The sequence below is a fragment of the Talpa occidentalis genome, unplaced genomic scaffold (assembly GCF_014898055.3).
Source record: "Talpa occidentalis isolate TD23 unplaced genomic scaffold, MPIMG_talOcc4v2.1 talOcc4.9, whole genome shotgun sequence".
Lineage (NCBI taxonomy): Eukaryota > Metazoa > Chordata > Mammalia > Eulipotyphla > Talpidae > Talpa > Talpa occidentalis.
Genome location: NW_023605305.1, coordinates 47,713,590 through 47,738,693, shown reverse-complemented (window position 1 = coordinate 47,738,693; position 25,104 = coordinate 47,713,590). Strand labels below are relative to the sequence as shown.

The following is a 25,104-nucleotide window of genomic DNA, read 5'->3' as shown; positions in this document are numbered from 1 at the left end:
TTTTCATACCTTTTAAAAAGCATGATATCTGGGCCTCCCCGGTGGCACAGCGGTTGAGCGCTGGGTTGTGCAGCTGCCCGCAGCCTCTGCAGCACCAGTTTGATCCCCGGATGCTGGCGAGGGTCCCATATGGAGTGCAGACCTCTCCTGCCGCCCGCTGCTCCCCTGAGCAGTGTATTTCGTCAGTCTGTCTGCTCTGCTCCCTGCTCTGGCTCTGGTGAATTCTCTCACCCTCCGGCGCTTCTGACTGTACCCAGTGCTTGTATAAATAAATAAATCTTAAAAAAAAAAAAAAAAAAAGTACAGATGAAACGTGATCAAGGTAATATGAAAAAAAAAAAAAAAGCATGATATCTGGACTCTTCCCCACTCTCTGATGAATCTTTTTCCTTTAGCCAAATGACTACCTCCTTTAAAAGGTGCCGAATTTAGAGCATTTTTTTTTATTATTTTTTAAAGATGTATTTATGCATACAAGAGCTGGGGGTACAGGCCAGAGGTGCAGGGGAGTGAGAGGATTCACCAGAGACAGAGTGGGGAACAGAACAGGCAGACTGACTGCAAGACACTGCCGAGGGGAGCAGCGGGACTAGACAGAAGTCTGCTGCGCCATGTGAGTAGCTCCCTATCTGGCCAGGTATTGAAGTCTTGCTGCAGAGGCAGGGGATTGGGTTGTAGTGCTGTGCTTAACCCCTTGCACCACCAGGGAGACCCTTTAGAGCATAATTTTAAAAGCAGAGTTAAACAGAGACATTCCCTTTATCTTCCCTAGCTACAGTAGCTTCTCTCTATGGATCTCTATCTTACATTTAAAAATGTTCTCTAAAATACTTTAATAAATTTTCTGAAATTATATAATTTATTAATGTGTTTATTGGTTGTTTTCTCACCAGAATTGGATTTGAAGGAGGGTAAGGATAGTATCTATCTAGTTTACAGCATGTTTTAAATATTTGCTGAGTGATTGAGACACTTTTAATAGAGAATGTTCACTATGATAATAGCCATCTTTTAATTCAAGTTTTGTAGTACCATCAAATAATTTATATGGGCACTCAAATGCTGTTGACTGCCTATTCCAAATACAATCCAAATTACTTGTAATTACCTAAAGCTGGACACTTATTGTTAAGAAAAACAGAATTTCTTGGGCCTCCCCGGTGGCGCAGTGGTTGAGCGCTGGGTTGCAAAGCTGCCTGCAGCCGCTGCAACACCGGTTCGATCCCAGGCCACCAGGTGAGGGTCCCACATGGTGCGCAGACCTCTCCTGCCGCCCGCTGCTCCCCTCAGCAGTGTACTTCGGTCCTTCTGCCTGCTCTGCTCCCTGCTCTGGCTCTGGTGAATTCTCTCACCCTCCCACGCTTCTGACTGTGCCCAGTGCTTGTATAAATAAATAAATAAATACTTTTAAAATAAATAAATCTTTAAAAAAAAAAAAAAAAGAAAAGAAAAACAGAATTTCTAGAACAATTTAATCTTAAATAGGTGGGGTTTTAGTTTGTTAAGGACACTTGCCTGAAATAGAGTAAGAATCTCTTCGTTTTTTTTCACCAAGCGATAAAGAGGCATGACAAAATTTTTAAGTGTTGTATCTTACACTTAAAGTCTAAATCCTTTCCATGGGAATGAGAATTTAGTCTAAGTTCCAGACTTGAAACCAAGCAATTCCTGTAAGGAATATATGAAAAGGATGACTCCTAGTGCTTGAAGGCATTTTAGGAAAGTATAACATGGAGCGCTAAGATTTATCTTATTATTGATGGTCAATCGTTTCATTTTACATTTTACATTTTTAGATGTTATCTAAAAAGCAGGTCAAATATTAGACAGTCTGGTACACCTTTATATTAATGTTGTAACAATGTCTAGTGTTAAGACTATCTTAACTCTTTGATTGCAAGTTATCATAAAGCTCTTTGAAGTCTTATCACTAGTTTCAGTATGTGCATGCCTATACAGGGATTACATAGGGAAAAGCATGTGAAGTGTTTGATAAACTGTACAGAACAATGATCTTTTAACACTAAGTCTAAATTCAGAGATAAAGTTCTGAAATGGTAGCGAGGCAAGAGACATGATTTTGGAAGACACCTTGAGTTCTTTAAAGTGATTCTGGACTTATTTGAAGTAAAATTCCCCAATTAAAGAGATGACTGACAATAGACCTCCAGCTAGTGGCAAAAGAGTTTGTATAGCTAAGAATGATGAAAATGATTTATATGTACATGTCAGTATATAAATTTTAGCCCTTTCATGTATAATATCTGATTCTTATGATAATCTTTGTGAGTTAGGGGTTCTCAGAAATGATTTACCTAAATTACTCACCTATTAAGTAAAAATTGAGATTAGAAATCAAGCATTCAAAATCTTAGGTCTTTATTTTTTCTTTAGATATCTGTAGACCCTTTATGCTAGCCCAGTAGTAGGAATTGAATATTCAATGATTAAATAATAGTTTCCCCTTGGGGGCCTCCCTGTTGGCACAAGGGATTTATTCGCTACCACCTATGAAGCTGTCTACAGCTTCTGCAGCGCGAGTTTGATCCCCCAGCCGACCAGGGAGCAACCCACATGGCGCAGCAGACCTCTCCTAACTTGCCCACTGCTCCCCTCAGCGGTGCACTTTGATCAGTCAGCCTGTCCTGTTCCCCATTCTGTCTCAGGTGAATCCTCGCACCATCCCACACCTCTGACCTGTACCCCAGCTCTTGTATGCATAAATAAATAAAAATCTTAAAAAAAAAGTAAAGCAAGAGCATTTAAAAAAAAAGTTTGCCCTAAGCTACTTTAAATTAATTTAGTATGCTTGAGCTATATAAAATAGCAACAGAAATTAAAGCTAAAAGACCTTCTGACTCCAAAATCAAGCATATATTTTAAGAATATAATATTGTGCTTTTTCCATTCATTTTAAATTTTTTTTTAATAGGAAAATTTTTTATTCAAATGATAAATTTGAATTCTTTTTTTTTTTTTTTTAAAGATTTATTTATTTATTTATTTATTTATACAAGCACTGGTACAGTCAGAAGCGCGGTAGGGTGAGAGAATTCGCCAGAGCCAGAGCGGGTTGCAGAGCAGGCAGAAGGACCGAAGCAGCGGGCGGCAAGAGAGGTCTGCACGCCATGTGGGACCCTCCTCCAGTGGCCGGGGAGCAGCCGGGGATCGAACCAGTGCCGCAGAGGCTGCGGGCAGCTTCGCAACCCAGCGCTCAACCACTGCGCCACCGGGGAGGCCCTCATTTTAAATTTTTAAATAGACAATTTTAAGAGAAATTTTAGGTTCACAGCGAAATGAATGGAAGATATTTTCCATATACCTCTTTCTCCCCCACTTGCATAGCTCCCTCCATTATCAATATCTACAACCAGATGAAACATTTTTTTATAATTGATGAACCTATATTAATGTAACATTATCATCCAGAGTCCTTCATTTACATTAGGGTTCACTCAGAGTTGTACATTCTATAGGTTTGGACATGTGTACTGATATATATGCTCTCCATTTTACATAAAGAGTAGTTGCAGTGTCCTAAAAATCCTCTATAATTCACCTATTTATCCTTTCCTTCCCACTAACCCCTGAAAACAACCGAACATTTTTACTGTTTGCATAGTCTTGCCTTTTCAGAATGTCGTATAATTGGAATCATACATTATGTAGCCTGTCAGACTGGCTTCTTTCACATAATAAAGTACATTTAAGTTTCCTTACTTTCTTTTTTGTGGTTTGATAGCTCATTTCTTTTTTTGTGTTAAATAATGTCCTTTTGAATGCACCACAGTTTATCCATTCACCTACCATTTCTTTGAATAATGTCTCTATCACACCTCTCTCTCCCTTCCCCTTCTGGAATACCCATTATCCTTGTTTTGTCTTTCCGTATGGAGTCTGATCATTCCTGAAGTGCCGCTTCAGCTTCATTTCTTTCAGCTCTTATTTCTCTAGTATTTCACCTGGGCCCTTTGTGTATTACTACCTTTGAGGTTGCTTACTCAATCTTTCATTTGGTCTATTCTGCTTCATAGCTTTCTCTGCAATTCTTGATCTCCTTTATTGAGTGCCTTACATCTTGAATCTCTGTTATTTTATTTAAATCTTTAATTTCTACTTTCTGCACTTTTATTTTTGAGCTCATTAGTGTTTTTCTCAATTTTGTTGCTTTTCTTTGATTAACTTTTCTTCATTGCCTTATGTCACTTTGACTTGCCTTTCTGTATTGTCATCCATCTCTTTGAGTTTCTTTATTATAGCAACTTTGACCCCAATAGGGTTTTACTATCTTCCATGTTTTTGTATTTGTATTCTGTAGAATTTTCTTCTCTTTCTCATTTTTTTTACTTCCTTGAGATGTCATATTCTCTTGAGGTCTCGAGTTGTCATGTGTTACATTTTTTTTTTTGTCTGCCCATTATGCTACTGGAAATTTATGCCAATTTTGTATTTTTAATGTCTATAGCAGTATCATACAGGGCAGTATGATAGTATCATACTGCAGTATCACTTTTCTCACAGGTTGTGTTATTTTGCTTGAGTAGATATTTTTGACCTTTGCTCGCTCATGCATATACTCAGAACTGGTTTGCAGTATTATGAGTCAGGAGGCATCCATCTATCCTTATGAATACTGGGGGGGGGGGCGGCGAAGGGGGTGGCTCATGTTTGTCACACTACTAATGTCCCTCCTTTCTAGCATTAAGGATCAGAGACTCATTAGTTAGTGTACTCTCAGTGTGCCTTATGAAGTAAGCAGCAGTGCCATGGGATGGGGGAAGGGAAATAAGACCAGAGTGCCTGTTCTGCTCTTATCTTTACTGAGGACCCAGACTGTTTGGAGCACCCCAGTCTTCTGTGTGATTTTCCCAATGTTCTAGAGTATGGACCTCCACATTGCCTTCACGCCCTCTTCCCTAGGGCCCCTTTCTGAGTCAAGAACCCTGTTATTTCTGTCTCTTGCCCCAGCCCATAACTTCCAAAAGAGGCTTCTCTCTCCATCCATTTCCTCTTTGATGAAGTGTGAATCTCTTTAGTGTCACCTCTGTTGAAATCTCACCATTCTCTCATGCACAAAGGGTGCTTGAGTCCCAGTGCACTCTTGGTGCAGTGTCCCTATGATTAAGTGTTAGATGTTACTCTTGGCAGTGAATTCAGGAATCTCCTATTGCCATCCTGGTGACTTTCAGTTCTCTTTACTGCTCTGAGAACCACTGTCTCTGGCATTACTGCTGCAGCTTGTGACAGCTATCTCTGTAGACTACTCTATAGTTATTTTTTCTTTCCTTTTAGCCTTTATGCAGTAGTTAATAGTTTAATATACTATTCTTTTTTTTAAAAAAAGATTTATTTATGCATACAAGAGTTGGGGTACAGGCCAGCGGTGTGTGGGGGGGTGAGAGGATTCACCAGAGACAGAGCGGGAAACAGAACAGGCAGATTGACTAAGTCAGGTCAATGCTGAGGGGAGCAGCAGGTGAGTCAGGAGAGATCTGCTGCACCATGTGGGTAGCTCCCTGGCTGGCTGGGAATGAACTCGCACTTCAGTGAATGCGGATTGTTTCATAGGTTGTGTCTTAACCCTTTGTGCCACCAGGGAGACCCCTTAACATACCATTCTTAAAAAGATTAGCATTCTAATCCTATCACCTTAAATCAGTGTTTTGTGTACTGTTGACTTCTCATTTCAACTTGAATAACTCCTTTCAACTTCTTAGATTTGGTGGTAATGAACTCCCACAGCTTTTACTCATCTGGAGACACTTATTTCTCCTTCCTACATGAAGGATAACTTTGCCAGTTAAAGTATTCAGAACTGGAAGTTTTTGTCTATCAATACTTTGACTGTCATTCTACTCTCTTCTAGCCTGTAAACTGGAAGTTTTTGTCTATCAATACTTTGACTGTCATTCTACTCTCTTCTAGCCTGTAAAGCTTATGCTGAGATATCTGCTGATAACCTAATTTTGGGAGGTAAGTAGGTTACCATCCTTTTTTCACCTTGATGCTTGACATTCTAAGAGAAAGTGTCTTAGTGAAGGTCTTTTTTGTATTGCAATAATAAGTTCAATTAGCTCTGTGGACTTGTATATCTAGTTTTTCCCCCGGGTTTGGGAACTTCTCCATTTTTTTTTTTTCAATGCATTTTCTGCTTTCTCCATTATTCTTATGATGGATTTCCTAATGAGTCAGATAATTTTCATAAGATTTCTTCCCTTTTTCATAATCTTATTTCTCTGTCCTCTTCTACCTGAATCATTTCTTAAGCTTGCTAATTCTCTTTTCCATATGATCTACACTATTTCCAATACATTTTTCATCTCATTTGTTCAGTTCTTCATTTCATCATTTTTTTGCTTCTTTTAAGATTTATTTATGCATACAAGAACTGGGGTACAGGCCAGAGGTGTGGGGGTTGAGAGGATTCACCAGAGACAGAGTGGGGAACGAAACAGGCAGACTTGTTACAGGGCAGGGAGAGGGGCAGCCCAAACCCCGCAAACCTGCCTGCTCTAAACGGGTTCTGCCATCCGCCGCATCAACACAAAACATATGAGACTTTAATGGGAAGGAACTTTAATACAATTAGGAAACAATACAGGAAAGGCAAAGAATATAGTTTCTAAATCAAGCACCCAAAGTTACCCGTCCCCTTGTGGGTAAAACTCCATCCAAATGGGATTGGCCCAGAGCAAGTCCCCAAAGCCTGCCAAAAGTCCAAAGCATCTTCCAGTGGGGACCCACAGAAAAAGGTCAGAAACAACCAGACAAGCCCGGAAGGAAAAGAGCAAAATCAAAATCAAGATAAAAGCTGCTATTGTCACCTCCCCACGGGTCTCACCCACATCTATGTCACCCAGTCCACAACCAAAAGACAAGCACAGTTTCTTCACGTGTGCCTCCTCCAGGTCTCCTTCTGGCACCATCCTGCTTCCTTCCTCAGTCTCCTCTGCAGCTTCTTCTCTTCCTGCTCAGCTCCACCCTCCATTTGGGTGGGGCAGGGAACCTGGAACCTCCTCCTTTCCTGGGGACCTCCCTGTTACAGACTGACTGAAATACACTGCTGAGGGGAGCAGGGGGCAAGCCAGGAGAGGCCTGCTGCACCATGTAAGTAGCTCCCTGCCCAGGGATTGAACTTGTGGTGCAGTGGCTGCAGATAGCTTCATATGTTGCATCTTAACCCCTTGTGCCACCAGGGAGGCCCTGTGTCTTTATTTAAAAGATTTATTTATGTAGGCATACAAGCACTGGGGTACAGGCCAGAGGTGTAGGGGGTGAGAAGATTCACCAGAGACAGAGTGGGGAGCAGAACAGGCAGGTGTATTGAAATATAAGGCTGAGGGGAGCAGTGGGTGAGACAGGAGAGGTCCATTGTGCCATGTGGGTTAGCTCCTTGGCTGGGGATCGAACTCATGTTACAGTGACTGGTGATAGCTTGATAGTGCTGAGACTTAACCCCTGCGCCACCAGGGAGGCCCTGTTTGTTTCTTTTTTTAGAATTTCTATCTCTTTGGTAAAGTACTGCTGTAGTTCATTAATTTTATTCTTGAGATCACTGTGTTGCTTTTCTGAGTGTTCTTGTAACTCATTGAATTCTTCATATCAGCACGTTTTAAGTTCTTTATCAGGTAGATCACAGTATCGTCATGTTTCTAGGTTTGGTTTCTTTTTGTGATAGCTTTTTTCATGGTGTTTGTTGAAACGTGCATCTGCTGTTGCATTTGAAGTAGTGAACATCTTTCTTGGCAAGGTTTTGTTTCCTTTGTTGTTTCTAATGGTTCAACTGGTTTGTGTATTAGGAATCTTCCTTCAGTTTTCCATAAGGTGGCACTATAGGGCAAGTTTTTGTTTCTCTTAACCAGTAAATGCTTTGGGTGTGCCCACTGGGGCATTCTCAAGACAAGGTGCCAGAGGTCCATGGGTGGCCTACTACCTCTGGGACATACAGCAATAGAAACTTTCCTTCAGTTCTCTGTGTCTTCCAACTTCCTTTTCATACCCTTCTCCAGTCATTGTGGTCTCTCATCTGAGAGAACAGCTGGTCCCTCCAGCAGCAGTACATGTGACTGGGCGGGTCTTCTGCCTTCACCTTCCACATTTTCTGCCAGAAAACTCAGTACTGACTGACTGCCAAACTGATCACCGCCTTTTCTATGATCACTGCCTCTGCCACATTGGCCACCATTTCCTTACTCTTCTGTCTCCTCCTCACTGCAGTCCATCCATTTTGGTGTGCATGGATGAATAGATTGACTGTCCTGGTATGCTGTGCAGAAGTCCTTTTTTTCTTCCAGTGATGGCTGTCCAGTTAGTTGTAAATCAGAGGGTAAAGAAAGAAGTAGATTCATGCCACCATGATGGTGGTGGTACTCCTTTAACGATTTTGGGTAATAGTTTCTCGTTAGGTATGTCTTTTGAAATATTTTCTCCAAATTTGTAGCTTGTCATTTCATTCTTTTGACAGTGTCTTTCCCAGAAGAAAAATTTAATGAAGTCCCAAATTATCAATTCCTTCATAAATTGTATCTTCAATATTGCTTTTAAAATATTGCACTGGGTTTGGAATAAATGAGTGAGTGACTGAATGAATGAATGAGTAAAAAAATAAATGTCATTTCCAAACCCAAGATTATGTAGATTTTTTCCCGTTGCTATCTTGTAGGTGTATGATAGTTTTGCATTGTATATTTTGGTCTGTGATCCACTTTGAGTTAATTGTTATGAAGGGTGTAAGGTTTGTGTCTAGATTCATAGTTTGTATGTGGATGTCCAGTTGTTCAAGCACTATTTGTTGAAAAGACTTTTTTTTCTATGATCTATTATTTTTGCTCATTTTGCAAATAATGGTTGACTATATATGTGGGTCTATTTTTGGACTCCTAATTTTGTTTCATTGATTTGTCTGACCTTTTAAAATAGTATATTTTTTTTTTTTAGATTTATTTATTTATACAAGCACTGCGTACAGTCAGAAGCGTGGGAGGGTGAGAGAATTCACCAGAGCCAGAGCGGGGTGCAGAACAGGCAGACTGGTGAAATACACTGCTGAGGGGAGCAGTGGGCGGGCAGGAGAGGTCTGCGCACCATGTGGGACCCTCGTCCAGTGGCTGGAGATTGAACCGGTGCTGCAGAGGCTGCGGGCAACTTCGCAGCCCAGCGCTCAACCGCTGCGCCACCAGGGGAGGCCCATATATTATCTTGATTGCTATAATTGAATAATATAGTACATTTGAAATTTATTGCATGTAAATGATTTTAAAACGTAGCAGATAGAATAAGTAAGTAGCAAATATTCACTAGAATATTTGGAAAAAGCCATTTATTCTTAGTTGGACAATGTGTGTGTGTGTTTGTATGAAGACATTTTGTCGTATATATGTTATAATTTTTTTCCTGGAAAGAATTTCTTCTAGTTCATATGATGAGATCATTATCATTATAATAGTAGCTAATATTTCCAAAGTCTTCATATTTGAAGTGCATCACTTCTCTATTTCATTTAATCCTTTCATTTAATCCCTATGAAGTTTGTATTACTGTTAATCTTGTTTGACAGATGAGGAAACTGAGGCATAGAGAAGCTCAAGACCACTCAGCTAGTAAGTAGTCTTACTTCATTCTGACTCAGGCAGCCTAACTCCAAAATTTGTGAGACACTATCAGTATCCATGTTGCCAGATTAGGAATTTTGAAACTACTGTTACATATATTTGAGATTATATAGCTAACTATCTGAAGCACTGTTAATGTAGTATGAAAGCGCCTCAATTTGCTTATTCTTGGATAAAAAGTATTAGGGAATAAAAGTTATATTTCACGAATATAATTAACTACATGAGAAACTTTAGGACTAAGTGTTTCCATTTAATAAATTAAATATTAGGCCTCCTTGGTGGTGCAAGAGGTTAAGACACAACCTATGAAGCTGTCCGCAGCCTCTGCTGCAGGAGTTTGATCCCCCGGCTGGCCAGGGAGCAACACACATGGTGCAGCAGACCTCTCCTGACTCTCCCGCTGCTCCCCTCAGCAGCATTATTTCAGTCAATCTGCCTGTTCTGTTCCCCACTCTGTCTCTGGTGAATCCTCTCACCCCCCCCCACACCTCTAGCCTGTACTCCAGCTCTTGTATGCATAAATAAATCTTTAAAAAAAATAAAATATTGACAAACTTTTTAATAGGTGCATTGGTAAACTAGAAATCATTTGTCTTCAAAAATTGAAGTGATTTCAATTTTAATAGTAATTTCTAAGGTAGGCTATCTTTCTCTGCTAACTTATTATAAACTGAGATGATTTATGAACTGGAGAAAGGAAGCTTTTATTGTCTATGAGTAAAGTCAAAGTATAAGGTAAAGATGACATCAGTTGAATGACTAGTTATATATTTTAAGGTTTTTTTGTGGCCAAAATGCTATCTTTAGCTCCCAATTTTAAATGTTCGGAACTGTGATTCTAAAATAAAAAAGAACTCATAATTCTGTAAAATTATTTCTCTATTATTAAAGCATAATATCCTAAATAGAAAAACTTTATTAACGTTATTGGAAATGAAATGTAATGTCATTAATTTTTATCTAATTCTGATTCTTGATTCCTTAAAATAGTGACACATTTCCCTCAAATATATAATTAAGCACAAAAACATTGTTGCTATTATTTTTTAAAAAGATTTATTTTTTATTTATGCATACAAGAGCTGGGGTACAGGCCAGAGGTGTGGAGGGTGAGAGGATTCACCAAGGACAGAGTGGGGAGCAGAACAGGCAGACTGACTGAAATACACTGCTGAGGGAGCAGCGGCCGAGCCAGGAGAGGTCTGCTGCACCATGTGGGTAGCTCCCTGGCCAGCTGGGGGATGGAACTCTGTGCTGCAGAGGCTAGGAACAGCTCCGTAGGTTGTGTCTTAACCAGGGAGGACCTGTTGCTATTATTTTTGACAAAATAATAAACATATTTACAAGTTTTCTGATTTGGTTGAAAAAATTAAAATCATTTCCTTAAAATACATTGACATTTATCTTTATTTAGAGTTGAGCCTCTCCTAGGCTCCTATAGGTTGAGAACTTGATCTTGTAAACTGTACATTTTTTTTTTTAAAGATTTATTTATTTATTTATACAAGCGCTGGGTACAGTGAGAAGCTGTACCCAGCTGCCCGAGGGTGAAAGAATTCACCAGAGCCAGAGCGGTAAACAGAACAGGCAGACTGACGATACACTGCTGAGGGGGAGCAGGGGGCGGCAGGAGAGGTCTGCGCACCATGTGGGACCCTCGCCTGGCAGCCAGGGATGGCGGTGCTGCAGAGGCTAAGGGCAGCTTCGCAACCCAGCGCTCAACCGCTGCGCCACCCGTGAGGCCCGTAAACTGTACATTTTAAGAATAATAACCTGACTCTTTGGAATAATCTCAGCAAGGTTTGAGACGCAAAGTAAAAATTATGGGCCTCCCCTGGTGGCACAGTGGTTGAGCGCTGGGTTGTGAAGCTGCCCGCAGCCTCTGCAGCGCCGGTTCCATCCCGGCCGCCAGGCGAGGGTCCCACATGGCGCACAGACCTCTCCTTACCCCCTCGGGTCCCCCAGCAGTGTATTTCCCCAGTCTGCCTGTTCTGCTCCCTGCTCTGGTTCTGGTGAATTCTCTCACCCTCCCCCGCTTCTGACTGTACCCAGTGCTTAAATAAATAAATAAATCTTAAAAAAAAAAAAACAAAAACACATACAAAGTAAAAATTAATAAATGTAAACACTAATTTAATATTTTTGTTAAAAATGTAGCAGCAGCCTTAAGAAATTTAAGAAAATGTTACCTAAAGCTAGCTTTTGTTCTCTTCAAAGATTCTTCCACATACACCTACCTATAACATCAGATAAACAGAAATTCATGTTGTTTCTAACAGTGTTTCAAAAGGACTTACATCGTTTTTGTTTTGTTTTTATTTTCACTTTTTTTTTTCATTTTAAAAGGGCAAGTTTATTAGGAAAAAGGATAAAGGAGGTTAAAAGAGACACCTGTATGGACACATATGCTTCCTGTTTTTGTCATGATATTTATTTACAGGGATGAGAATTGGTAGCCTTCTATTACCCCCCTCAAAAAAAAAAAAACAACAACAATAAAACACCCACACTCATACAAGCTTGGAAAAAGAAAATTTAATGTAAAATGTTTGGGTAATAATTTTTAATTCCTAAGTGGTAGAGGAGACAGCTCTTCTGAAAAAGTAAATGTAAGAGTAACATTTCTCTAAAATAGTATATAAAATTTAACAATGAGCATATTGATCCAGCACCCAACTGCATGTAATTGCAATGAATACATTCACTTATGTAATTATTTCTTCTTGGAATTATTTTCTAAGGACAAATTTCCGGGTATGGTTTTTACAGGGCTTTTAACTATTTTAAATAACTTCCCAAATATTTGAAAAGAATTCTTTACAAAGCCATAATATGAAAGTATCTACTTTACCAAAACCTAGCTAGCTTGTTTTATTTTTTAAAGATAAAGTTTTATTTGTTCCCCTATTAACTTGAAATTTCCAAGTTGAGATGAATTTTTGTTTTCAGCTTAACCATTGTGATTCGTTTTTTGGGTGTATATTTGAAGAGATTTGAAAATCCTTTATCATCCTTTTCTATGTGCTCTAGATTTCTTTCCATCTGTTAATATGTAATGCATTTTTCAGAAATGTGAAAGACTTAGTTTTTGGATTCTAAAATAATTTGTCATGTCCTGATCATATTTCTAGCGCTCTGAAAATGACTGAATCAGATAACTGTCTATTCTTTACCCTCTTAGCATTATCCACCAGAACAATTCAGATTTTTCATTGATGGTAATGTCAGTCTTCCTTTGGTAATGAATATTTTAAGAACTCATTTGGAAATTAATTCTACAATAGGTTGATTTTTAATATACTTTTACTCTAGATGCAGTTCCTTTTACTAGAGTCCAAATTACAATGATTCTTTTAAACATAGGAGTCTTAAGGTGAGTTTGGCTATTAGCATCTTTCCCTAAGCTTTTTTTGAATTTGAAAATTTCTCTTTCGACATTAAGTATTCCTTGGTGGAACTGATAAATTTGCTGAATAGCTTGCAATTCTCTGTAACCTATAGTAGACTAGATGTTACAAATAATTAATAGCAAATGTTTTTAAAGAGTTTTGAGAAATAGGAAAGTCTGTCAATAAGCACAAAGATGAACATCTGAAAGAATTGTTGAATCATTAATGTAAAGCTGTTAGCCATATATTATGTGTTCATCACCTTTTCATTATAAGTATATAGACAAGGCCTTCCCTGGTGGCGCAGCGGTTGAGCGCTGGGTTGCGAAGCTGCCCGCAGCCTCCACGGCGCCCGGTTCGATCCCCGGCTGCTCCCTGGCCACCGGAGGAGGGTCCCACATGGCGCGCAGACCTCTCCTGCCACCCGCTGCTCCCCTCAGCAGTGTACTTCGGTCCTTCTGCCTGCTCTGCTCCCCGCTCTGGCTCTGGTGAATTCTCTCACCCTCCCGCGCTTCTGATTGTACCCGATGCTTCTATAAATAATAAATAATTAAATAATTAAAAAAATAAGTATATAGACAAATTATAAGTATATAGACATTATAAGTATATAGACAAGTAGATAGATAAGTTTTTTCTTTTAAGGCTACAGATTTAAGATATTTAAAGCATAGTGCTCTGTGCAATTCTTTAACATTTTCTTACTAATCCATCTTTGCAATAAAATAAATTTTTGAAAAGATGAGCAAATTATAATAGGAAATAAAATATGAATTATACATTTAAAATGTCTCATAAATACCTACATGTAAACAGGCATCAAAATGATATGTAAATAATATGATATAAACTTTGTTAATTAAAAAATTCAAAACTATAGCAAATAATTATAAATATAGAAAAAGTATTAGAAAGAAAGTCACTAACATTTAGCAGAGATTGTCTGAAGTGGCATGGTAAGGAGGTATTTATTCTTTTTCCTTTCTGTATTTTCTATAATCTTTGACATTAGTATTTTATATTTATAATTAGGGAAAATGTAGTTTTAAAGAAAAAAATTTCTCTTATTTACTGATCCTTAAATAGCATATCAAGATGTTAAGCTGATCTACTTAAGGTCTTTTAAGGAATCTGTAACTTGATCCTTTCTCCTCTTTTTTCCCTGCTGCACAAAAATTCTTTAGTAACTCTAAGAATAGGAGGAGGGCTTAGGGGTTGGGTATCTCATCGTGTTTTTGATTGAAGTAACTACAGTCAGATACAAAGTTTTCGCAACTGTTGATATCTTAGAACTATTAACTCCTGTATTCTAAATAAAAACAACAAAACTAGTTAAAATCATTAGTAGAAAATATATGTAAGTCCTTTATTTATTGCTTTTGAAGTTTATGAGACAATGTGTATTTATACAATGTGAAATTGGTATGTTGACTTCCTGGCATTTCTGATTGCTAGGTCACAGGAATTCTGAAACTCACAAATTATTTGAAAATTTTAATTTAGACTATATTTTAGTATTGTGGCTCTCACAATGAATAACTTGAAATTGAAATTAAAACATTTAAAATAAGTTCAAGGGTACTTATTTTTGCATAATAACTAGCATTTTAACACAGGCTTCTTAATGGCTGTAATTATGTTACTTTTTCACCTACATGGAGTAAATAAATATGTAGTCATGGCATTCTGCTGAAACATTGGTTTTTTCATACTCTTGACCTCTTAAAAGCAAATGAAAAATGAAAGGGCCAGAAGGAAAATGAATAGTTAATTGTGGAGGAGGAGAAAACCTAGCTCAGTACTTTGACTAGTGGCAGCTGGGGAAGTGACGTCCTGTAGCATTTGCTGTTCTAGAAAGTACAGAGACACGTAGTGAAAATGGGAGGATCTAGAAGGAGGCCGTCTCCTGTGTAGTGTATATTTATCTGTAAGTGAGCTGTTGGGGAAGGAATTAAATACGACAGTGCCTCTACACTGTTTGCTTGCTGCCTTAAGACAGCTGAGCTGCACTGCTGATTTGCTTTAACTTTTAAAATACCCAGCTGGATTTATTTTTCCTCAGAATCGTTGTATTGCTAAGACTGGGGACGCTGTTTTCTTTCACAAAGGGAAATCTAAGTTCATTTCAAGGCATTCGAAATGGGGAAAGACTATTATTACATTTTGGGAATTGAAAAAGGAGCTTCAGATGAAGATATTAAAAAGGCTTACCGAAAACAAGCCCTCAAATTTCATCCGGACAAGAACAAATCTCCTCAGGCAGAGGAAAAATTTAAGGAGGTCGCAGAAGCTTATGAAGTATTGAGTGATCCTAAAAAAAGAGAAATATATGATCAGTTTGGGGAGGAAGGTACGTATTCTGTGTATATCTTTCTGTCTCTCCAGCTCTTTCTCTTTTTTCCCTCAGCTTTTTGGTTACTATTAAATTTAATTCTTAAACATATCAAAAAGTAAAAAGACAAATAGTGAATAAAAACAAGATTTTATCCTTAATCTTATGAATGAATATTACATAGCTGTGAATGAAATGTAATTGTCTTTTTTTTTTTTTTTGGCAATTTGTAATGTATATGTTCTACCATTAGATTTTTAATACTTTGATGTTAATCTGTATTTTAATAGAAACTAAATTCCCATGCCCATTAATGAATTGTGTCAAAAGTCTTATGCAACCTATTTTGTTTCCTAATGAATTTTCTGTGAAAACCAATAAAGATCCTTCAATCATTAAAAATCTTTTGGCAGTTCAAATTCTGGGTGGTTTATATTTTATTCACAAAAGCAAAAGAAGTTTTTTTTTTTTTTGCCTTACAGCAAAGCTAGTTTAGACTGAACAAGACAGTCATCACTCTGAGAAGCAGAAGGCCTAGGCATTTAGCTCTAGTTGTTTTTGGCATTCTGCCTGGAGAGGAAAGAATTTTCCTGATGTCATAAAATACCAGAACAAGTTTTTAGCTTAATTGTAAACAGTAATTGTATGCCAAGACATGAGATCTCAGAAATACAATTTTTGACCTAAAATGGCCACCTCGTTAGAACAATTATTGATTTACTTTTAGGTGACATTATTTCTTTGGACATTTTACTCTCTAGTATAGAGGAAAGAATGACAACTTCTCTCTCCTCTCCTCACATACTTTTGTTTCTTGCATTGTGAAATCAGAAACTAGTTGAATATAGCAAAGGACATAATTTAAATTATCCTTTTATCATTCTGGATTTTAAATTGCCCATCATATCCATATAAATGTAACTGTAAAGTAGGAGTACTTTAAATTGCTAATTAACACCAACTAAAACATTTTAATTCCTGAAGGTTCTGTTATTTTAAACTTTATTTTGTCATTGAAACGTTGGTTTGTAACACTTTGTATGTTTCAGATATATAGACTTACATATCAGCATCTATATATGCTACATTATTCTCATCACCAAGTCAAGTTTCCCTTGGTCACCAAAAGGTTGATCCCTTTTACCCAATTTACCCACCCTGTTTTTCCTGTCAACTTTTTTCAGGACAAAGTTATCATTTTCTCCTCCAATATTCTCTGTTAAGTCGTTGCAGTTATTAAAACATCTTTACTGCTTTTTGGCTTTACTGCCTTTAATGCTAAATTTTCTCAGTAGAGATATATCCTAAAATAGCATGAAATGATCACTTATGTTCATAAGGAGCTAAAGATTGTATTTTAGAAAAGTGGGGTGATTATAGAGGGCTTTTTCTTGTTTTGTTTGGTTTTGATCTGATTTACCAAAATTGTAGTTTGTGCTGCTGGTTTTGGTGTGGTGAGGACCTGCAGTGTCAGGTTGTTAACAAAGTAAATACTGAAAAAGGCATATAGTGGGCAATTCAATCCTGCTTGTTTCTGTGATAATGATTTTGTTCATCGCAAAAGCTATGCCGGATTCTGAGATACCACTAATAATATATCATATCTTTCTGAACAAGTTACTTTATGACTTTGTAAAGAATTCCATAAACATGGAGTAACACTCTTAAGTTCCCATGAAAAGGAGGATATCCCCAGCTTTAATTGACAACTTAAGTTTATGACTAAGCCTATGGGATTCAATGCTTATTAACGGTATTTGTCTTCAGAACTTTGTCGGCAAATGATACATTTTTCTTGGTTTAACATTATCTCTTAATGGTATTTTTCTCGAATGATATTTCTCCACTTTGATTTTTATTGGTCATTATAATCTGTGTACCCTGAATCTTTTCCCATTACTCAGATAATTGATAAATGATGGAAGTAATAATAGGAAGGGGGAGAATAAGTTAGGTAAAGCACTGAAATAACATTATTCTGAAATATTTTCTAGTTACTTAAAAATATAGTTGAATTAGTTATTTGGTTCTGTTAATAAATTTTTCTTCCTTTACAGAAATGTATTGTATTTATTTGCCCTTTATTCAGAACATTTCAATTCCTTATAAAGTCTTCTATAGGTGTCTTGTGAAAATGTGGGAAAACATTTTTTATCTTTAACTTTCACTGATCTGTTTGTGCTTGCAGGTCTGGTGATGTAGACCTATGGGTTTCTCTAGTAGTAGCAAAACACTGAAATTTTGGACTGTGGAGCCACTACTAATTTACCTAACTTTTTCCCCCTCAATTATTACAGATTCTAGACCTGGGAGAGTGGGAATAATGAATCATGAATTGAGAAGGATATGAGTTAAATATACTAAATTGATATATTTAGACACTGAGAGAATCAGTGATCCAATTTATTCGTGTTTTGAATATCTCTAATATCCACAATTTTAAATGCTGAGTTTTTAAAAGTTGGATTAAAAGTAGAGAGGCTTTAAATTCACCTTATGACCCAGCAATCCCACTTCCAGGAATTTATAAAAGAGAAACAGAAACACAAGTCCACACCAAGACATGTCCGTGAATGTTCATAGCAGCATTATTTGTAATGGTTCCAAACTAGAACAATCCAGAGTACCATCATTTGGTGAATGGATAAGCAAAATGTGGTATATATGTTCACAGTACCCCCCCCCACACGAATACTACTTAGCAATTAAAAGGATTGATTTAATGAAACATGCCATAGAACATGTTTGAACCTCAGAAACTATGCTAAATAAGTCGGATGTCAAAGACCACATATTCTATGATCCCATTTATGTGAAATACATGGGAAAAGCAAATTTGTAGAGAAGGAGCAGATCAGTTGTTTCCTAGGGTGAGAGGTGGGAGTGGGATTAGCTACAAATAGAAACTAGAGAACTCTTTGGGTTAATGAAATGTTCAATAATTGTGTAGGTGGTGGTTATAGCACTTCACAAAAATTATTTAATTTGGTATATTTATAGTAGATTAATTTTATGATACATATATTTAAAGTTATTTTAAGAAGTAGAAAAATTTTCTCCATAGTTGAGCAGAAATAAATTTAAAATTGGATTTTGAACTTATCACTTCTAAAAGTTTTAGGTTCTGAATTATTCAGTGGAAGTCATAGTTTATATTAGAAGACTAAACAAAAATTTTAATGACATAATCTTACACTATTATAATTCTCTACTGCTTCTTTTTCCTTTTTTTTTTGTTTATTGTTTATAGTTTCTCAATAATTTGCTTTAAGTACTGAAAGGTAGTATTTATGTGAACAAACTTATATTTAGTATATTAATCCTTATCTAGTTCATTATTTCTGTTCTTTATATATTTAATCACTTGGATATCTTTTTTACTATGTATTCCTAAAAATAAGTAAATTGTATTTTTGTGAATTTAAATTGTTTAAAGAATCTCACTATGCTAGTACCTATAAATCTTGCTATAAGTCTAGCTTTTCATATTAGATCTCCTTAAAATAAGTTATTAAAGTTGTAATTTTTTTCTTTGAAACTCTACCTCTTTTTCAATGCTGCTGCTTTTGATGAAGTTTTAGTCAACTCATTAGTGGAAGTTAAATTATAGATAATATCCTAACCACATGTTTTCAGGTAGCAAATTAGTTGGTTGGTTCGTCATTTTTAAATAGCAGCTTTGCTAAAGTGTAGATAAATATTGATTCTAGTGTACACTCCTTGATCACAGGAGGTAATAATAGTGTCAAGAAAACATTTTGGTAGAGAAAATCTAGCTGAATATTAAAAATTTTCATGAGCAGTCAAATAGTTAATAGTGTAATAGTTCATTAACTGCATAGTTGATGACATGCCTGTTATAATTTAAATGATAGACAATACATAATAATTTTATATTGTGTGCATTTTGGTAGGATTTTCTCACTTATTATAGTATCCTTGTTCTTTGTCTGAGCTTTGTAGTTGACTCTACTATCAAAGAAAACCTCAGATTCCATTGGAGGCTTTTTGCCACCTTGATAAATGTTACTTCAGATAGTGTGTGAATTTTCTCAGGGATTCTGAGTTCCTTATTGAGTTATCATTTTTGGCAGAGAAGGGAAGAGGTTTTAGGGAAAAGCCAAATACATGATGTAATAACTTAAAATGTTGTTCTTTCTTTTCATGAATTCATTATGGATCCAAACCATTTAGATAATGCCTTATAGAGTTGGATTGTGCAAACTAATGTATTCAATTTACTTTATTAACTCTGTTAAATTGCACTCTTATTTCTGGAATGAAAAATGAAATGTTTGAAATAATTTAAGCATTGCTTTAGCCACATTGCTCATGACCTTGAGTAACATACATGTTTTGTCATTAAAAACTATCACTAATTTTTTTTAACATTTGTAGTTATAACTTTACCAATGGAATTTATATAAAAGAAAGTTTTAGATGAGCTATATGTTAAAAGTTTTTGTCCTCTTTATACTTGTCATTCTGTTTCTACAAGGAATATCTCTAACTGCTGTAAGATATATCACTCAATACATATTTTGACAATTTAAATTTCTCTTGGTCTCTCCAGATTCCTATTCATGGATGAAGGTAAACATTTAAACATCAGCTGAGACTGGCTGTTGGATGAAATAGAGTACATTTATACCCTTTTTTGGGAAGAAGCTAAATAGATTAAGACATGCAAAACTAAGTCCCTTTGAAAGCCTGTCGAGCGATTTCAACAGAATTTTTTTATTATTGAAATTTCCTATGTGTGTATGTGAGGTTATACTGTAAATTGCTTTGATTTCTGTCTTCTCTGTGTCCTGATATTTATGGCATCTTTTAAAGTTTTTATTTAGGAGACTTAAGAATTAAATTCATTCCCTTTATTCAATACACATAAGTGCCTGTAATTTTTAATCCTGTATGCATGAGCAATGCAAAGATGAATAAAATGTACTTCCAGCCCTCAAATTAGTCACTGTTTGGTATCTCTTAATTTAATCTCTTGAATTTTTCAGTTTTATAGTTTTTAAATTCCATTCCTGCTCTTTTTTCATTGGTCAGGGATGTCCATAGGATTCACTCAGAAATTCTGCTAATATTGTAATTATGCAAATCCTTGTCAGTATTGATCTCTTAAAAGATCACTTTACTCTGTTTTGTCAATTTTAGTAGGCTCTTTATTTGGTATATAGTGGACTGTGCTGTTTTGAACATGTAATCTCTTGTGAACTACGTATTTTTTAGTTGAGTCTCAGAGCAAAGGGTCGAAGGGGTCACTATCTTGTGTCTGAATAGACAGAAATAACCATTCCAAAGGTTTTGCATGTCAAGGGAGTGTACAACTTTTGATTTCAGTCATCTTTACAAGCAGCTGAAATGAATGCTACCACATGGTATACCTAAGTAAACAATTTCATTATTGAAGATAGGGATGATAGTTTTAGTGTTTAAAAAAACATTTTTTAAAAGGGTGTCCTTATTATTAGAGTTTTTTCTGATAATTTTTTCCAATAATATTTTTTCTAATAATTTTTTCTGCCACAAATTGAGTTAGATTCTTTTTTTTTTTTAAATTTAATTTATTTATATAAGCACTGGGTACAGTCAGAAGCGTAGGAGGGTGAGAGAATTCACCAGAGCCAGAGGGGAGAACAGAGCAGGCAGACTGAAGAAGTACACTGCTGAGAGGAGCAGCGGGGCGGCAGGAGAGGTCTGCGCGCCATGTGGGACCCTCGCTCGGTGGCCAGGGATTGAACCAGCGCTGCAGAGACTGCAGGCAGCTTCGCAACCCAGCGCTCAACCGCTGTGCCACCTGGGGAGGCCCCACAAATTAAGTTAGATTCTTAAACAATACAAGATGATCTAAAGTAAAACTAGTCAGTATAAATGTATTTTATATTATTGTTTATAGCGGTACTTAAAAATATAGATTATGCTTTTGCATTGATTAATGAGGAACTTTCAATAGCCATCTTTTAAAAACTTAAATTTATCTACTTCAGAATGTCAAATCAAGAGATTATGCAACAAGAGTATACTGATTTTTATTTATCGTATTTACTTGTAAAACAAAGATTCAGGAATAATTCAAAAGCTAAAAATTTAACTTAGGGTGGAATGATCAGAAATAACATAGCCATTATATATAGTTATTATGGCATTTTAGACCAATATTAATAAAATTGCAACCTAAGTTGGCCAAGGTTTATTAGTAATACAATTTTTGTAATTTTAACTTTCATCAGTTGAAAGCTTTTTTCTAATCATGCTTATCTCTTCATTTAGGGTTGAAAGGAGGAGCAGGAGGTACTGATGGGCAAGGAGGTACTTTCCGGTACACCTTTCATGGAGATCCTCACGCTACCTTTGCAGCATTTTTTGGAGGTTCCAACCCCTTTGAAATTTTCTTTGGAAGAAGGATGGCTGGCGGAAGAGATACTGAAGAAATGGAAGTAGACGGAGACCCTTTCAGTGCCTTTGGATTCAGCATGAATGGATACCCAAGAGACAGGAATTCTGTGGGACCATCCCGTCTCAAGCAAGATCCCCCAGTTATTCATGAACTTAGAGTATCACTTGAAGAAGTATACAATGGTTGTACCAAAAGGATGAAGATTTCTCGAAAAAAGTTAAACCCTGATGGAAGGAGTTACAGATCTGAGGACAAAATTCTCACAATTGACATTAAAAAAGGATGGAAAGAAGGCACCAAAATTACTTTTCCGAGGGAAGGAGATGAAACACCTACCAGTATTCCAGCAGACATTGTTTTTATCATTAAAGATAAAGAGCACCCAAAATTTAAAAGGGATGGATCAAATATAATTTATACTGCTAAAATTAGTTTGCGAGAGGTAAGTTAGTATGACTAGGATTCTGGGACCAGGCAATTGTATAGCTAATGTTAGGGAATTTAAGTAATAGCTAACATTTATTATTTAACATTATTATTTAATGCTTACTACACATTATTTTTTTCAAATTTTCATAAGACCCCTTTGACATGGATAAGATTGTATACTGTAAGTTTAGTTACCTATACAATTTAAAGGCCAATTTTAATTGCTAACTGGAGTATATACAGAGAGTCCTAGTACTGGGTTAACTCTACCTATTTTTACAATTAGGGATTATGAGTTTGGCATTATATAATATTATATAGTCCATATATAAGATTTTCTCCAAAACTGTCAATTTGGAGTAATAATTATATAACGAAAAAGACATTAAACATCAACATTTATAAGGGTACTGCTTTAATATATGAGTTGTTTATTTGTTCTATTTTAGGCACTTTCTCAAATTAGATTGTAATCCTGCAGATGTGACCATATCAGTTCCCTGATTAAAATTCTTAAATGGCTCCACACAGCATCTACTATAAAGTCCAAACTCTTTAGCTCAAAATGAAAGGTCATTTTAATCTGATTTCTACCCATGACTATATATGTATTTCCCCAAGTTTGCTCTGTTACTATCTTGTATACTTAAGTGTCATTGTCTGGGCTCTCCTCCATGCAACATGCTTGTTCCTCATTCTGCTTCATTGCCTGCTTCTGGTCCAAACTTAACTCAAGCATTCTGTACTCTAAAGAAGTACAGAATGTGCCAGTATTATACTGTATTATAATTATTAGTTTGCTCGAGTTCCTTGTGCATTCCTTGAAATTGCATCTATATTTATGGCCCTAGGTACTCAGGACCTAGCAGGAAAGTGAATAAGGAGTAAGGAGGTGCTCAGTAACAAACATTTTTGACTAAAGCAATAAATCTGTTTCTTCTTCTAATGTTTTCCCTCCTGAGAACTGGATAGTTGCTCCTATCCTATTCTTTCTAGTCCTGAATTTCTCCCTCTTTTCTGCTCCCTGCCCATCCCTACATCTTGGGTGCTGATGTAGCTGCCTTTCTAGGGCAATGGGAGGGATCTCTTTCCCTTCTCTTTTCTTTTTCCCTTTCCCTTTCCTTCCTCTTCTCCTTTCCTTCTTTTGTAACACATCTGATACATATTCTGAAGCGATTTTCTAATGGCGAAAAGTCTTACAATTATTGATATTCTTTGGCAGTTAAAATTTTACCTTAGTCATACCATCCTTTATACTTGGTAATCTCTTTGTTTAGAATTTGACGTTATAAAATTTGTTAATTTTATATGGTCCATTTCAGGCATTGTGTGGCTGCTCAATTAATATACCAACAATGGATGGAAGAACCATACCTATGTCAATAAATGATATTGTGAAACCTGGAATGAGGAGAAGAATTATTGGATATGGGCTGCCATATCCAAAAAATCCTGACCAACGTGGTGACCTTCTAATAGAATTTGAGGTGTCCTTTCCAGATACGATACCCTCATCATCCAAAGAAGTACTTAGGAAACATCTTCCTGCCTCATAGAATGAAAAACTTTGTTACTCATATTTTGATAAGGCACTGAAAATATACAAGGACTGACAGTTTACTGATGTAGATGTGAATTCTGTATAAAGATGTATAAATTATTTTGAGGGTTCATTAATTTGCATGAAGAGAAACGGGTCAAATAAATAGGCAAAAAGGATTTTTACAGTTAGAGATGAAGAGAAAACCATTCACTGTATTTTATTCCATTTCTCCCAAGTAAGAAATTTTTAGTATTTTTGCCTATGTGTAAAATTTGTTTTTGTGGAGTTAGTAGATAAATTTCTTACAAGTATTAAACTACCCAAGTACTTTTTCTCCTTATATTTTCACGTTATCAGTATGACTGGTTCTCATTTATAATGGAAATTTAAACTCTCAACTAATATATATGTGATATGTATTTCTAGAAGAGAGTAAAAACCCATGTCATTTGGAAATGTGGTTAACTGTATTTAAATCACCAACTGAAATGCTGCTATCGGGCTGGTACCCATAAAGTAATATCCTAATACATTTGTTTCACTATTTTAATTTTTAAAGTATGCGGTTATGTTTCTTAATAGTGTAATTGTAATGTTCTTAAGGCAAATCTTTTCTTCATAAAAAGGAAATTAATGGCAGTATATCTCCTGTGGAAATCCAATTGCCTGAATTACTGATATTTTAGAAATAGACTGTTTTTAAAATGCCATGTGTAATTTTATGAAAGTTACTACACATCTTGGACTTAATAAATTAGAGACACATTTTATTGTCCCCTAGTTTAAAATAATTTGTTTAATAATAAATATGTTTTTAGAGGAAATATCATTACTTAGAATTAATTTTCCAGTTACACAGTCTTCTATAACTTACTCGTAATATGCTACATGTACCTTATGCAATTTCCCTAAAAAGAATAAACTACCACTGTGGTGTTAAACCAAAATATGGGGAAAATAAACACTAACTGCTACTTACGAATGATGTTGCTACTACTTGTTATGCATATAAATATTTTACTTTTTCATATGTATGGTTTGCATTTCTTAGGTGTTTTAATTTTTTAAATATATTTACATTTAAAAGTTTGTTTTGTTTTCTGTTTTATAACTAGTGAGAATGATGTTTTGAAATGTTCATTCAAAAGTAATTTTCATGGCGTAAGGATCCTGTCACCTTTTAGCGTATGAAAACTTCACTCAGAAAGTAATAGGTCATAGTCACCATATACTTTCCACCTTTACTGAGAGATAATTTGCATGCAATGAAGTTTACGCTCTTTAAAGTGTTTCAGTGATTTTAGTATATTCAGATTGTACAACCATCACCACTGTGTAATACCAGAACATTTCATCATCCCCAAAGAAACCCTATATCCATTAGCTGTCAC

General features: G+C 36.1%; 1 protein-coding gene across 15 annotated transcripts in view; it reads left to right on the top strand.

Annotated features, from left to right (window-relative positions):
* DNAJB4 (DnaJ heat shock protein family (Hsp40) member B4) overlaps positions 1 to 24,795 on the top strand; it is a 40,259-nt gene extending 15,464 nt beyond the window's left edge. For 5 of the 15 annotated variants that reach the window (XM_054691274.1, XM_037499789.2, XM_037499787.2 and 2 more), the window contains 3 exons: positions 15,066 to 15,353; positions 21,615 to 22,183; positions 23,493 to 24,795. In XM_054691274.1, coding sequence (XP_054547249.1) covers positions 15,143 to 15,353; positions 21,615 to 22,183; positions 23,493 to 23,726 — 1,014 coding nt within the window. In that variant the 5' untranslated portion in view covers positions 15,066 to 15,142 and the 3' untranslated portion in view covers positions 23,727 to 24,795. Of the gene's footprint in view, positions 1 to 9,556; positions 9,600 to 15,065; positions 15,354 to 21,614; positions 22,184 to 23,492 lie in introns of those variants that run through there. The other 10 variants (XM_054691282.1, XM_054691281.1, XM_054691279.1 and 7 more) reach the window with 4 other exon arrangements.
* Positions 24,796 to 25,104: the final 309 nt, after the last annotated feature.